Below are 16,320 nucleotides of genomic sequence, written 5' to 3' on the forward strand. Positions count from 1 at the left end.
AATCTATCAAACGAAGTTGTTGCAAACTTTGTTTGAGAGCAAATAAAAAGGCAACACTTCGGAGTTTTAAAAATTATCATTGTGTATTCTAACCAGTAATATCATACCAAAGTAGTGCATAGAAGGTCCTGTCTTCTGGAAGAAGAAACACTTTATACACTGTTCAACTACCAATCGGGCAAGCAATAATTTTTAACATAGCTGGCAGATTGCCAAAAAATAGCCGCAATAGCTTCGTAGATCTGCAGTCTCCTAAAATAGTAAAAGAGACAGACCAAAAAAACCCTTAAGTGGTGAGTTGTTATCTTTTGGTTCTGTTTATTTATTGCCGCTTCTGTTATCAGCTCTCAAATAACCTTCATTTAGAATGACACACATCTACCTGACCTTATCTCCTTGAATTGAAGTTGAAAAAGTCCATTTTAATGTGAGGAAGTCATTTTTAAGAGTGAGGTAAGTCAAGTATGACCAAAAACTTAATCACGCTAATGAACAAAAAAACTCGCTCCACTAAGAGCAAAAAAATGACGCACGCAATTCAATTGAAATTGCATGAACGAAAAACAGATTGCGACCCCATATGGTTGTAACAAAAATCTTGACTAAATAAAAAACAGCATTTACAATTCAACATAACACGTACAATTCAAAGAATTTTCCTTGACTAAACAGAAAAACTAGACCTAGAACGGCCTAGGAGTGAATTGAGAAAATCATTTAAAAATAATCAGAAAAATAAGAAAAAACAAGAAGGGAAAATCAATGTCAAAATGCAGCATGTGAACAAAAAAAACCACTAGCGAGAAACGAAAATTTGGTTCAAACAGAAAAGTAGGCCTAGAATGAGCTGTGAATGGATTGGGAAAACCATTTAGAAAAAAATTCAATCCAAAATATAAAACATACCCGGCAGATTGCCGGAAAAGAGCCGCCGTTGATTCCCATAACTCCATTGGGATTGAAAGAAAAGAAAACATCAACAAAAATTGATTTTTGGATAAAAACATTTTTAAGTGCGATTTATTTTGATGTAATTTCGTAATTTACCATTCTCCTGTCTCTCAGTGAGAGGCTACAGGGTCTAATATCAATACCAATAAGCATTATAGATAGTAACTAAAACTTATGAGAACAAAGTTCAAGTACCAGGCATCTAAAAATGGACTTTATGGGTTTATCCCGTTTCTATTTCTGACTTTGATTTTTTTTAATACTGACTCTCTTCATTTTGAATTGCTTTGCTGAGCAGCTGCTGTTTAAAAGAACTTTGAGCGGAATGACAGAAGAGTGAAACTAGCCTAGAGAAGTCAAAAAGATTTCATGCAAAATGTCGAAAAAGCGGCAAAATGGGTAAAGCGAAAAAAAGTTCGACGAAGTAAAAAACATAGCTGGCAGATTGCCAGAAAATAGCTGCAATAGATTCGTAGATCGACAGTCTAAAAAACAGTAAAAAAGACAGACCCAAAAAAATTATATTTTGTTTATAAACCTGTATAAGTTATTGCTGCCTCTATTAGCTGATCTCAAACAACCTTCATTTAGAGTGACACACACCCATTTGACATTATCTCTTTGAATTAAAGTAAATAAAAGTCAATTTCAAATTGACGAAGTCATTTTTGAGAGTGAGGTAAGTCAAGTGTGACCAAAAATTCAATCACGCGCATGAACAAAAAACTCGCTCCACTAAGAGCGAAAAATGACGTCACACATGCAATTCAGTTGAAATTGCATGAACGAATGAACAAAAAATGGCTGTGACGTCATATGGTCGTAACAAAAATCATGACGACGAAATAAAAAAAAAAACAAGAGAAGGCCAATAATAGCCCCAGCTATCGCTGTGCGGCTATTTAAAATATATAGGAGCGCTATAATAGCCGGTTAAGAAGATGAAGGCGGCTATTAAAAAACAATAAAAATCAAAGTGAAATTGCCGCATGTGAACAAAGAACCACTAGCGAAATTTTTCTCAAACACCGTTTTCTCACTCTACTTTAAAATTAGAGCGAAAAAATTTCACGCCGCAAAACCACTCGCTTTTTCGCTCCACTTCCTGTTTCAGCGTGACCAAAATCGCTACTCCAATTTAACTTCAAAAATCATAAAAATACGTGAACAGATCTTGAAAAAAAAGACAGCGCCCCAAAACAATTCAAATTCTTTGAATTGTAAAAAATTAGGAGCGCAATAAAAGCTGCCTGGAATTGCTGACGCGGCTATTAATCAGCAATTTCTAACCAACAATAATTAAAAGGAAGGTTCAGTCCCAAAAAGCAGACAAAACAGTCCCCACTAAACAGAGTTAGACATGTGCAATTAACAAAGAACTCTTAAAGTTATTAATATGATTGTGTGTCACTGAACAAATATTAAGCTGATTACAATATAGTTTTTTGCCAAATTAAGTATTTTGAACCAAGTTTTTGGGTTAATCTTCGTTTATATCAATTAAAAACAATGCATACAGAAGCTTAAAAACAATGTTGTTTTTTAATTGTTTGTAAATTACTTTCACAAAAAACTGGCACAACTTAGCTCAATACTTTTTAGCTTTCCTTGACAAACATTAAAATTGCTCGGAAAAATTTTAAAGCTATTGCTCTAGGATGTGTTAACTAAGTCGCGAGAAAAAAGTCCCGCATAAATTTTCTACCAATTCTAAAGAAATGTACGGACAAAAAGTGTCCTACTACTATTTTAGAGGTTCGCCACTAGGTGAAAGTTAAACTAACAAGAATCTTCTCTCGCAGTACTTGAGGACACCATTCGCAGGGAGAAGTGGTCTCTAATACGTCAAATTTTCAAGCATGCCCGGCAGATTGCCGGAAAATAGCCGCCGTTGATTCCAATAAGCATGATTGGGATTGAAAGAATAGATATTGAAAAAAAAAAAATTTTGTTCAAAACATTTTTTAAGTCCGATCTATTTTGATCGCATTTCTTCGTAGTTGAACAACTTCTGTTTCTTAGAGAGAGGCTACAGGGGCTACTATCAATACCAATAAGCATAATAGATGGTAACTAAGACTTATAGGAACGACGTTCAAATAGCGGGCATCTAAAATTTGGCTTTATGGGTTTATCCCGTTTCTATTTCTGACTTCAGTTTTTTATACCGACTCTGTTCATTTTGAATTGCTTTGCTTAGCAACTGATGTTCAAATTCACTTTTAGCAGAATGAGAGAAACTAGCCTAGAGAAGTCAAAGATTTCACGCAAAATTTCGAAAAAGCGGCAAAATGGTAAAGCGAAAAAAAGTTCGACGACGTAAAAAAATAGGAGCGCTATAATAGCGGGCTAAGATGAGGGCGGCTATTAATAAATGAAAAGGTCAAGGACGAAAAAGCCAATTGAACAGTCAAAAGCTATCAGGCAGAAATAATTTGTCATAAAAAAGACACTCTACTGCAATAATTGCTTCAAATTTCAATCCAGACCAACTAAAAGGACATCACGAACTTTTTGCGTATTTTGGTTGAACATAAAATGAGACCTTAGAGGGGCTAACGAAAAGGAGTTTTGACAGAAAATGTTTATGCAAACATGAGTTATTCTGTCCCCAGGAGGAGTATTTTCACGCAAAATTTGGGATGGATAGGATTTCAATGTGCAGTCGGCACTTTTAAGGCCAAATAGTTCTGCAGTTATTCTTCTGAAAAACCACAAAAATATTTAGATATATCTCAATCAAATAGACTGATATTTTTTGAGGAGTAAATTCTCGGTATTTGCCATGATTACAGTTCTAAGCAACTCTAATTTCAGTTAAAATACGCTTAAATAGATTTGTATTCATATACAGACCAGCCTTTTGATTGGTCAACTTCACACAAATGAGCAGACACTTTCAGTCCCATTGACTGGGCACTTCTCAAAGCATTGGCAGTAGAGGCTATGTTCAGATCTGTCGCAGGAGGTCCACTCAAATCAACGCCCACAATGTAACCAGACGAATCACTAGCTGCCATGGAAACGACTTTGCTGCTTTCTTCGGGCGAATGGCGGGTATTGATTGAAAGCAAGACTTTACATTGTATATCATACTGTCTCTCACAATGGTTTACAGCATTAACAATTGTTTGTACATACTGTTGCGCAGTGAAACCTAAAGCAAGACCTCGAAAAGTGCTCACAGATAGTTGCACTCATCCTAGCAAACATTCAAATACATTAGAGTACATTATTTTTCCCATAAAAGATGCCAGAAAACGTCTGAGTGGTTGTAAATCAATTGCCAGTATTTTCGGAAAAGCTACAATTTGCAAGGCCTCGAAAACCTTCAATCATGTAGAAAACATTGACAAAATGCTATAAATCAATTACCAATAATTATTACATTAACAAACAGATCTGGTGAAAATAAACCGATTGAACAGAATTAATCTACAAAATATACAAGCATCAAGTCAAAAACGATTTTACAAACTGGTGTAAAATATAACTCAGCAACCAATTCACCAGATTAGCTGCTTTTTTTCAAACCAATAGTTCAAAATATTTCAATAGCACGAAACAGCTTCAATGCTCTTCTTTTATTTAATAATTAGGAAAAATATCAATTTTTACTAACCTAGTAGACAGATTGCCGGAATAACTGCGAAATAGACTAAAATCATTCATCGATAAAAAAATAAGGCTTGATAAAGTTCACTAAGCGGAAGCCTTTTTATTATGGAATTATATTACATATGAGTTCCTTTGACATCAAACTAATTCAATTTAAACCAATTCAATTCAGTTTTAAAGCGGAAAGGTCGTTTTATGGAGAGAGGTAAGTCTCGTATGGTTAAAAAACAATCACACAAACAACTTAAAACCGTTTGCCAGAGAGAGGAAGAGAAAAATGAAGCCAACCGCGCACTCCGTGAGTGAGAGGAAGAAGTCATTCAGAAATTGACTTTTTGAGCTTTTATGCCTGAACGTATGTCAAACAAAAAAGAGCGTCAGACGAAACAAAAACAACACAGCCAGAGGAATTCTGGAAGCGAACCGAAGCGTCCAAACTTTGCGAACAAAAACCGTACTTGCAGCGAAAACCATTTCCTTTTGTATTTATACAGTTAACCTATACCTCATTAAATTTAAATACAATATTTTGAAAACAATTACACCTTGTCATAACAAGAAATTTTTTTAGCGCTGACATAATCGAAACAAGCAAGCAAAAACCAATTATAGCAAAAATTAACAAATAATACAAATTGCAAAAACAAATTATCAATTAAAAAGAATAAAATCAATAAATTTTTATAACAACTAAAAAAGCAGAGCCAGTAAAACTTAACTTCTTAAGGGAGGGCTATAGTGATGCACGCTAAATTGGGGAGAATACAGATAACTTGTAAAAAAAACTAGAAAGAAAAGACTACTTGCTAGTTTTAAAAAATTGAACAAGAAAAAGAGTTTGTTACATTTCGAGTTTGTTACACGAACTCGAGGCTCAGCAAAATAACATAGGAATCCTCCAAAAAAAATCCTCCATAAAAAGTGAACATAAATCTCAGCTTCGAAACAAAATTGTCAAAATGTAAAATAACTTCAAAGACTCAACGCCATGAACAATTCAATGAATGATAAGACGATGTTAAAATCCCTGACGGTGAACAGACAAAACTTCTAGTAATTAAACCCAAAATATAAAAACAGCCGGCAAATTACCGTAAAATAGCTACCGTTGACCCACTTGAAGCTTGAAACAGAGAAGAAAAAATTAATAGATAGAAATTGACCGCATTTTCCCAAGTCAAAGTGTTCTTATTTGGTGTGCAAATTCTGCATATCCCTTTACAATCTAAAATTATAGTTAATTCAGCTTCTAAACTGAACGCTATTAAGCATAACACCAATACCAACTAGCAGTGGCTCTAATGAACTTTGATAGCCTAATGCACTATGACTTAATGACCGGAATTTTACGTTTATCACGTTTCTTCTGATTTTGATCTTTGGACTTTGACCGTATTCACTACTTAACGTAATTATATGAGTGGCAGAAGGTAAAATGCATTCATTTGAAACAGGGAGCGAGATAAATAGGAAGTCAAACGTAAAAAAATGCGATTTTTAAATCCGTGATCAAAAGGTAAAGTGAATTAAAAACAAGAAGCGCCTTAATAATTAGCGTTTAGAGGCTGACGGCTGCTATTAAACAAAAACCACAAAAATTGAAAAAAAATGACCAAAATTGGCTGAATGCTTACTATTTTTTAAAACCAAAACACAACGAGTCCAAAAAATAATTCAATGCAATAAAAATCAATAATTTTTTTGAAGAAAAAAGTCCACTCAAAGATCAAAAAAACAAAAAATAAACTAACTGACTAAAAATGATCTGGTTTTGCACTTGAAAGTCATTATTAGGCAACCAAAAACAATGATCAATTTCAGAGGTTGCATATTAATGCCGCATTGATCAAAAACTATTGCTCTTAAAACCAAATCACAAAAAAAAATTAAGCCAAACGGGCAAAGAACTGCCAAAATGGTTGTCTATATGCATCACTCTCTGAAAAACACTAATCCCGTCGAAAAAAAAATTAAACGCACAGTAAGATCAGAAAGCTAACATATCTCTCTCAGAAAACAAAACAACTAACGTCGGATGAATTGCTCCCGAGAGACAAGCTGGCAGCAATTTAATTTAGGGGTGTAGCTTCGAGATTTTTGGGGTGCAAAATTGGCCCTGATAAGGTTTTCAACCACAAACCTCCTTCCTGGAACCATCATGATAGCAGTCAGACATCTTAACAACCAGACTACGTCCACATTGTTACTTACCGCTATTAATCACTTTTATATTATCAACAAACTTCATTTCAGAAAGAGCAGGTGAAATCACTCCAAATGAAGAAGTGAAGCTCCTAAAACAAAAGACCAAAATTGGCTGAATGCTTACTATTTTGTAAAACCAAAAAACAACGCGTCCCAAAAATAATTTAATGCAATAAAATTACTATAAAATTTTTGAAGGAAAAAGTCCACTCAAAGATAAAAACAATAAATTAAGGAAACAACTAACTGACTAAAAAAGATCTGGTTTTGCACTTGAAAGTCATTAATAGGCAACCAAAAACAATGATCAATTTCAGATGATTGCATATTTATGCCGCATTGATCAAAAACTATTTCTTGAAAAACCAAATTCCAAAAAGAAATTAAACCAAACAGCCAAAAAACGGACAAATAGATTATCTATATGCATCCCTTTCTGAAAAACATTATTCCAGTCGAAAAAAAATTAATTAAACGCAGGGTATGATCAAAAAATTAATATATCTCTCAGGAAAGAAACGTTGGATGAATTTCTTTCGGGAGACTTCTTAAGGGAGTGCTAGAGTGATGCATGCCAGAAAAAGGAGATTACAGACACATTGTAAAACACTAAAAACAAAACACTAATTGGTAAGTTTTGAAAATAGAAATTGAACACGAAAAAGAGGAGTTTGTTACTTAGAATTCAAGGCACAGCAAAATAACATAGCAATCCTCCAATCTACATAAAAGTGAATATAAATCTAAGCTTCGAAACGAAATTGTCAAAATGCAAAATAACTTCAAAGACCCAAAGCCAAAAAATAATTCAATGTATGATAACACGATGTTAAAACCGCTGACGGTGCACAGACAAAAATTTCTAGTAATTACACCCAAAATGAAAACACAGCCGGCGAATTACCAGAAAATAGCCACCGTTGATCGACCCGCTTAAAGCATAATGTTCTTGAAACAGAGAAAGAAAAATTTAACCGATAGAAATTGACCAAATTATCCTAAGTAATTTTATTTAGTGTGCAAATCGGGCTTTATATATGTTTATACCGTTTCCTCTGATTCTGATCTGTTGACTTTGATCGTATTCACTACTTAACCAAATTAAATGAGTGGAAGAATTTTAAATCGAATCAGTTGAACCTGTGAGCGGGATAATTAAGTCAAACGTCAAGTTCGCGACTTTTAAAAAACGTGATCAAAACGTAAAACAATTTTTTTTAGGAGCGCCTGTATAATGGACGTTTAGAGGCTGACGGCGGCTATTAAACAAAAACTCACAAAAATTGAATAAAAACAACCAAAATTGGCTGAATGCTTTTAATTTTGTAAAACCATAAAACCTCGCGTCAAAAAAATATTCAATGCATTAAGAAAGTTGCTATGTACTGATTTTTTGAAGAATGATAAGAATCAATAAATTAAGGAAAAAACTAACTTACTGATAAAGTTCCAGCTTCGCACTTGAAAGTCATTATTAGGCAACTAAAAACAATGCTCAATTTCAGATGATTGCATATTAATGCCGCATTGATCAAAACCTATTTCTTTTCAAACCAAATTACAAAAAATATTAAGCCAAACGGACAACAAACGGCCAAAACGGTTATTTATATGCATCAGTCTGTGAAAAACACTATTCCAGTCGAAAAATTAATTAAACGCAGAGTAAGATCAGAAAGGTAATATATCTCTCTCAGAAAACAAACCGACTAACGTCGAATGAATTGCTCTCGAGAGACAAGCTGGGAGCAATTTAATTTAGGGGTGTAGCTTCGAGATTTTTGGGGTGCAAAATTGGCCCTGATAAGGTTTTCAACCACAAACCTCCTTCCTGGAACCATCATGATAGCAGTCAGACATCTTAACAACTAGACTACATCCACATTGTTACTTACCGCTAGCAATCACTTTTATATTATCAACAAACTTCATTTCAGAAAGAGCAGGTGAAATCACTCAAAATGAAGAAGTGAAGCTTCTGAAACAAAAGCCCAAAAAGGGCCAAGTAAATATTTTGCATTAAAACGCGTTTACAATAATTGCTTCAAACTTCCTTCGAGAGTCATTAAAAATCAGTTATGACAATTTCACACTTTCGCGTTTAGGTCAAAACACCTTTTGAACCAATAGTACTTCCGGCAAAAAATCAAGAACATACCCGGCAGATTGCCGGAAAATAGCCGCCGTTGATTCCAATACGCATGATTGGGATTGAAATAACAGAAGATATTGAAAAAAAAACAGATTTTTGTGCAAAAACATTTTTTTAAGTCCGATTTATTTTGATGGCATTTCGTGGTTGAACATACTCCTGTTTTAGAGAGAGGCTACAGGGGCTACTATCAATACCAATAAGCATTAGAGATGGTAACTAAGACTTATAGGAACGACGTTCAATTAACGGGCATCTAAAATTGGGCTTTATGGGTTTATCCCGTTTCTACTTCTGACTTCTTTTTATACTGACTCTGTTCATTTTGAATTGCTTTGCTGAGCAACTGATGTTCAAAATCACTTTTAGCAGAATGAGAGAAGAGATAAACTAGCCTAGAGAAGTCAAAAAAGATTTCACGCAAAATGTTGAAAAGGCGGCAAAATGAGGTAAAGCGAAACATTTTTTTATTCGACGAAGTATAAAAACATAGCAGGACAAGTCCTGACGTACAATTCAAAGAATTTTCATTGACTAAACAGAAAAACTAGACCTAAAATTGACTATGAGTGAATTGAAAAAACCATTTTAAAAAAATCAGATAAAAAAAAGAAAAAAAAAATCAATGTTAAAATACCGCATGTGAACAAAAAAACCACTAGCGAGAAATGAAAATTTAATTCAAACAAAAAACTAGGCTTAGAATGAGCTGTGAGTGGATTGGGAAAACCATTTAGAAAAAAATCCGATCCAAAAAATCGAAAAAAAAACAGTAAAAATCAGAGTGAAATTGCCGCATGTGAACAAAAAACCACTATCGAGAAACCGAATTTTTGTTCAAATACCATTTTCGCACTCTACTTTAAAATTAGAGCGAAAAAATTTCACGCCGCAAAACCACTCGCTTTTCGCTCCATTTCCTGTTTCGGCGTGACCAAAATCACTACTCCAATTTGACTTCAAAAATCATGAAAATGTGTGAACAGGTCTTAGATCAAAAAAACATAGCCAGAAGAATTCCGGAAGCGACTCGAAGCTCCAAAACTTAACAAAAAGCTGAAGCCTTTACCTTTTGTATTATACCATTAACTCATTACCTCCCCGGGTATGATCTAAAAATCGGTGAAATTTAAACCACTGTCACCAAGAGAAAGAAAATGCAGCAAAATTTTATTATTGAAAACGTTTGGTAACGTTAAAGTCTGAAATTTTTAGGATGGTCAAAAAACTGATAGCCTGACAAAGCTGACAGGGACATCAATTGCCCTCAGATAATTAAGGATTCTAATCTCAAAAAGAGCGCGAAAGCAAACGGCAGATATAAACTTTTCAAAAAAGACAGGAAAGTCAAAATTATTAAAATGAGTGCTCAAACTTAAGAATCAGAGAACCACTACAATTAGATTTCTAATCACGGCAATTAAGACAAAAATACTACATGATTCTTCCTTGTTGTATATATGCTAGACAACATGATTTCATACCAATTCAAAAATTAAATTAATCATAGAAAAACAAAAGCAACAGAATAATATTCAAAGGCGAAAAATCGTCTAAAAACAATACCAAGCGCGGAAGAAAATTGCAATGAATAGTAATAAGTAGAAATGTTGGAAAAGACTTTCTAGCAGACTCCCAGTACTGCCTTATTTTGAATTAAATCAATTGCAAACCGAAGAAACCAAGATCTAAGAAAAAGCTGAATTCATTCAATTTTTTAACAACCGAAAAAATCAATATAACGAATATAAAAGTAGGTGCCAGGACAAAACTAGAATGATAGAAACGAGAATGTGAAGAATATGGACACAGTGTTATGAACACCGTAACAAGAAGACCAATTCTTGATTTTTGAAAGTTAAAAATCAAATTTAAAAAAATCAAGAAAAACTAGTACATTTCATTGCTCAGCATTCGAGACATAGAAAAGTCAACGAGTCATTCGAGACAAAAATCAAACTTGCTGAACAGTATAAAACAAGAAAAAGCAGAAGTCAGACATACGTAACAATGAAACATTTTGCAAAAAAGTGGTCAAAAAATATTTAAGACTGATTTTATGAAAAAAAATTTCTGTTTTTTCAAAAACTTAACACCAAAAAATGATTGAATTTTTATTGAAACAAAATTAAAGTCCCCCATGTTCCCCAAAATACTATCTCTAGTAATTAAAAGCAAAATACAAACAAAAAACTGAAAAAAAATGGCAAAAAACTACGAAAATCGGATTAGCAAATGTACAATTTTATGAAACAAAATTACGTCGAGGTAGAAAGAGGCATTGAGTATATGAATTATCAAAGGGAAGTTGCCATATTAACTGATTGTTGACAAAAAACAGCTAAAAGATCCAAAAATGAAGAAATTACTAGAAAAAAGCCGAAAATTAACTAAAAGATCAAGAAATATGTGCCAATTTCGCATTTGAAACGCAATTTAAGGCTATGCAAAATACTGTGCTATCAATTTCAGGGGTTTACATTTCAACATAGCATCGATTCAAAATAATTTCTACAAAAAACCAAATTACAAGCAAAAAAAACTAGGCCACTTAGACGAAAGAACGGCTAAAAACGGTTATCTATATGTGCCATTCAGTCAAAAACTACTTTTAAATGTCAAAAAGTCATTCACTAAACGCAGCGCATGATCAAAAAACTTCTCTCGCTCAGAAAAAATTAGTTCACACTGCAATTTTACTCTTTCGCTTTTAGGTCAAAACATCGTCTGAATGAATAGTACTTCCGGTAAAAAAAAACCTTAAGAAAACCAATACTCCTCTTTGAGTCGTAAAAAAGACAGCGCCCCAATACAATTCAAATTCTAATACATAGCCGGAAGAATTCCGGAAGCGACTCGAAGCGTCAGAACTTTACAAACAAAACCGTAAATGCAATGGAAGCCATTACCATTTGTATTAAACCATTAGCTCATTACCTCCCCAGGTCTGATCTAAAATTTGGTGACTTAAACCACTACCAAGAGAAACAAACCAAGAGAAACAAAACGCAGCAAATTTTTATATTATTGAAAACGTTTGGTAACGTTAAAAAAGTCCGAAATAAATAACATGGTCAAGATACTGATAAGCTGAAAAAACTGATAGGGCTATCAATTGCCGTCAAATAATTAATTCATGATTCTAGTCTCAAAGATCGCGAAAGCAAACGGCAGATAATAATCTTAGAAACTAAGTTAAATCTTTTCAACAAAAGAAGGCTCAAAGTTAAGAATCAGAAAACCACTAAAATTACACTTCTAATCACTGCAATTAAGAAAAAAAGAGCGTATACTTCTTCCTTGTACATACACTAGACAACATGATTTCATACTAATTCAAATATTAAATTGATCATAGAAAAGACATAAGCAGCAGAGGAATATTCAAAGGCAAATAATAGTTTAAATTAAAACTAAGGCCAGAAGAAAGTTGCAGTAACCATTAATAAGGGGATGTTTTGGAAAGTCTTGCTAGCAGACTCTCAGTACTGCTTTATGTTGAATGAAATCAATGGAATGACGTCAATCAATGGAATGAAATCAAGAGAAATGACAAAAATCTAGGAAAAAGCTGAAATCATTCAATTTTTTAACAACTGACAAAATCAATATACCGAAAATAAATGTAGGAGCCAGCCCGAAGCTAGAATGATACTAACTAGAATGTGAAGAATATGGACACAATGTAAGGAACACCGTAACAAAATGACATTCTTGATTTTTGAAAGTTAAAAATCAAATTAAAAAAAATCAAGAAAAACGAATACCATTTCATTATTAAGCATTCGAGACATAGAAAAGAAAACGAGCCATCCGGTACAAATATCTACCCTCTAGAAGAGAACTCAAAAATGGAAAATAGAAAATACGAAACATCGGAACATTTTGCAAAAAAAATGGTCAAAAAAAACTTTTAAGACTGCATTTGTGAAAAAGTTTTATTTATTTTTCAAAAAATTAACGCCAAAAAATGATTGCATTTTTATTGAAACAAATTAAAGTCCATCATGTCGCACAAAAAGACTATTCCTAGAAATTAAAACCAAAAATCAAACAAAAAAACTGAAAAATCGGAAAAAAAATCTACCAAAATCGGATTCTCATGTAAAATTTTATAATATGAAATTACATCGAGGTAGAAAGAGGCGTTCAGTATATGAGTTATCAAAACAAAACAAGTTGCCATATTAACGGATTTTTGACAAAAAGACGGTTAAAAGATCCAAAAATGAAGAAGTTAATAGAAAAAAGCCAAAAAATAACTAAAAAATCAAGAATTATGTGCCAATTTTGAACTTGAAACGCATCTTCAGGCTCTGTAAAACCCTGTGGTATCATTTCCAAGGTTGACAATTCAATATAGCATCGAATAAAAATTATTTCTACAAAGAACCAAATTACAAGCAAAAAAACTGGGCCACTTAGACGAAAAAAAGGCTAAAAACGGTTATCTATATGTGCCATTCAGTCAAAAACTACTTTTCAAAGTCAAAAAGTCATTCACTAAACGCGGCGCATGATCAAAAAAGTTCTCTCGCTCAGAAAAAATTAGTTCACACTTCAATTTTACTCGCTTTCGCTTTTAGATCAAAACAGCGTCTGAACGAATAGTACTTCCGGTAAAAAAAAAACCTTAAGAAAACCAATACTCCTCTTCGAGTCGTAAAAACCTTAAGAAAACCAATACTCCTCTTCGAGTCGTAAAAAAGACAGCGCCCCAATACAATTCAAATTCTTTGAATATAAAAAAAAATAGGAGCGCTATAATAGCCGGCTGAGAAGATGAGGGCCGCTATTAAAAACCAATACTCCTCTTTGCGTAGTAAAGAAAAGGAACACAGCAATATAACTACACTCAGCTTACAGCTTCGGAGATATAAAAAGAAAATTATGCGAGATTAGTTAAATAAAAATACTGGCAACTAAAAATTTCTGTTATAAAATATTTGTCTTTTATGAAGCTTCCGTCAAAAAACGATCGTGCATCGAAAGAAAATCAAATCTCTTATACCGTTTTGTTAAGCCGAAAAAAATTATTTTCACATAAAAAATAGTTATCACATTGATAGACATTTTTTTTTGCAAATTCATGACTTTTCGCAGGAAAAACAAAAAGTCCCCAGTTCTCATCCAGCGCTGTGCATATTGTCCAATGAATATAGTTTTTCCTGCGTTTGTCCTGCAAATAGCTTCTACCAACCAGGGAGTTCTTTTGGTGTGGTTCTCAGTTCCAAATACCTCACATTCTCGCTAGCATAGCTCCCAACAACATCTTCAACTGCAACTTTTACTGATTCTTCGTCACATAGAATCTCCTGTGCCGGCTCAAAGGCATCAAAGATCCTAAAAGAAAAAACTTCACTTTTTCATTCATAGCTCTGGAGCAGTATTCATGGCATGTACGAGAGCACGCGTGAAAACCATCAAAACATTGCCCGTGGATGGTCAGATCAGATTACAGTAACTTGAACCAAAAAATTAAACCATATCAGCACAATTTTTAATTTTTGTAGTAACTGCCGACAATTGAGTTAAGCCGAAAAAAATTACAAAATTAACAAATTGTATAACCAAATTGGATGAATACATCACCGCCAGATTTTCATCCGAATAGATAACTCTAACTCACATAAGTCACAATGTTCACAAAGAATTGCTGGCTACCAAAAAAGCACAACTGTTAATAAAATCAACAATATTGACGCTTAAATTTAAAATAAGCTAATTCACCAGGCGGCTGCGCCTTCAAATCAAGGAAACAAGAAGATCGGTAACGCCTGCAAAAAAATTCAACCCATTTTAGGTTATATTTTAGAATCAAGCGTGAAAGCTTACACTTCAAGATAAATGAAATTAATCTTCAGTTAATTTTTGCTGATTTTTGCACATTAGCAAAACTTGGCTCCAAGATAACGATATACTGTTAACTGTTTAAAATAGAAAAAAAACACCATATTTCACAAAAATATCGAACCAATCAATTCCAAGAAAAAAACATAAACCGACTAACGTCGGATGAATTGCTCTCAAACGACAGGCTGGGGGAAATTTAATTTAGCTGTGTAGCTTATAAAATATTTTTGGGTGCAAAAACTCGAACCTAATAGGGGTTCGAACGATCGACATCTAGGATAGCGTCTTAACCACTCACACATCTTAACCACTAGGCAACGACGATGTTGGAAGACGGGCTCAGCGCAGAATGTCATTAAAAAAATTTAAAGCCGAATAATTCCCGTGCTCTGATAGGTTGAAACTAAAATTATTACTCTTAGTGTTATTTTTTGAGAAAAACTACCTACAAAATAGCATAATGAAGGTCTATCTGTTGTCGCAACCTCCTTACCCGTCAGGGGGTTGCATCCACGTAGAGACCAAGTGGAGCGCAACCCGACCGCAAATCATAGGTAATAAAGCAAAGAAAACTAAACATAACCGACTAACGTCGGGCGAATTGCTCTCAAACGACCGGCGAGCGGTTGGCTTGGTCAGTAGCTAGCCACGGGGGGGGGGAGGGTTGCACCGGGGGCTGATGGGGGCAGCACTGGGTGGGGGGGGGCAAAAGCGCGGTGGGGGGGGGGGTGGAGCCAATAGTGGGGGTGGGGGGTCAACAAAGGGGGGGGGGGGGGTGTCAACCTCTAAGAACCGCCCCTCACACCATAAGTATAAGTATAAGTCTCCAAGACAGTTTGAGCTGAAACAGACCTGAAAGGCTCTAAGAGCACATAATTCCCGCTGGGCGCTACATGTTTATCCCGTTTTTGAGGACGAAAAGTCAAAAGCGTCAGACGAAAAATTGGTCACGCGAAAAATCGCATTAAAAAAAGACCGACAGGACTAATATAATTGCTACAAAATTCGTTTGAGAGCAATTAATTAATTTACCAATTCTTACATTTTTTGTAGTTTAATTTAAACCCATCAGATTATTCGGCCAATCAAATTTAGACATTCGGCTCTGATTCTTATTTTTTTCTCATTCGGGTCTGCGCCGGTTCAGCTCTAATTCCTAGCACCGACCACCTTGTTACTCAACCACTTAGAATCACTTATATTAGCAACAAACTTGATTTCAGAATGAGAGCAATTAAAATAACTCAAAATGAAGAAGTGAAGCTTGAAAAAGTCACTTGAGAAATCACAGAATGTTCTAGAACGAAAGCGCAAAATTGGCCAACCGATAATTTTGCATTAAAAACATAGCCGGAAACGACTCGACTCAATACAATATACAGTTGTGCAATATAATCTCTAAATCAGAAAAATCAAAGAAAAAGCCGTCGGGGAGCATGGCGTGGAGTGGGATAGCTATGTAGGGGGAGGGTAGATAGATGAGGGAGGTTAAATAGTTTTGAGGGGTTAGTTATGTTGTGGGGAGGGCAATTAGATTGGGA

General features: G+C 34.3%; 1 protein-coding gene across 2 annotated transcripts in view; it reads right to left on the reverse strand.

Annotated features, from left to right (window-relative positions):
- LOC142337727 (N6-Methyl-AMP deaminase-like) overlaps positions 1–16,320 on the reverse strand; it is a 37,750-nt gene that overhangs the window by 1,808 nt on the left and 19,622 nt on the right. For both annotated transcript variants that reach the window (XM_075387202.1, XM_075387193.1), the window contains exons 3-4: positions 14,127–14,269; positions 3,812–4,108 (exon numbers count right to left, since the gene is read on the reverse strand). In XM_075387202.1, the coding sequence (XP_075243317.1) occupies positions 3,812–4,108; positions 14,127–14,269 (440 nt within the window). The remainder of the gene's footprint in view (positions 1–3,811; positions 4,109–14,126; positions 14,270–16,320) is intronic.

Source organism: Convolutriloba macropyga, chromosome 1 (genome assembly GCF_964194025.1).
Source record: "Convolutriloba macropyga chromosome 1, txConMacr16.3, whole genome shotgun sequence".
Taxonomy (NCBI): Eukaryota; Metazoa; Xenacoelomorpha; order Acoela; family Convolutidae; genus Convolutriloba; species Convolutriloba macropyga.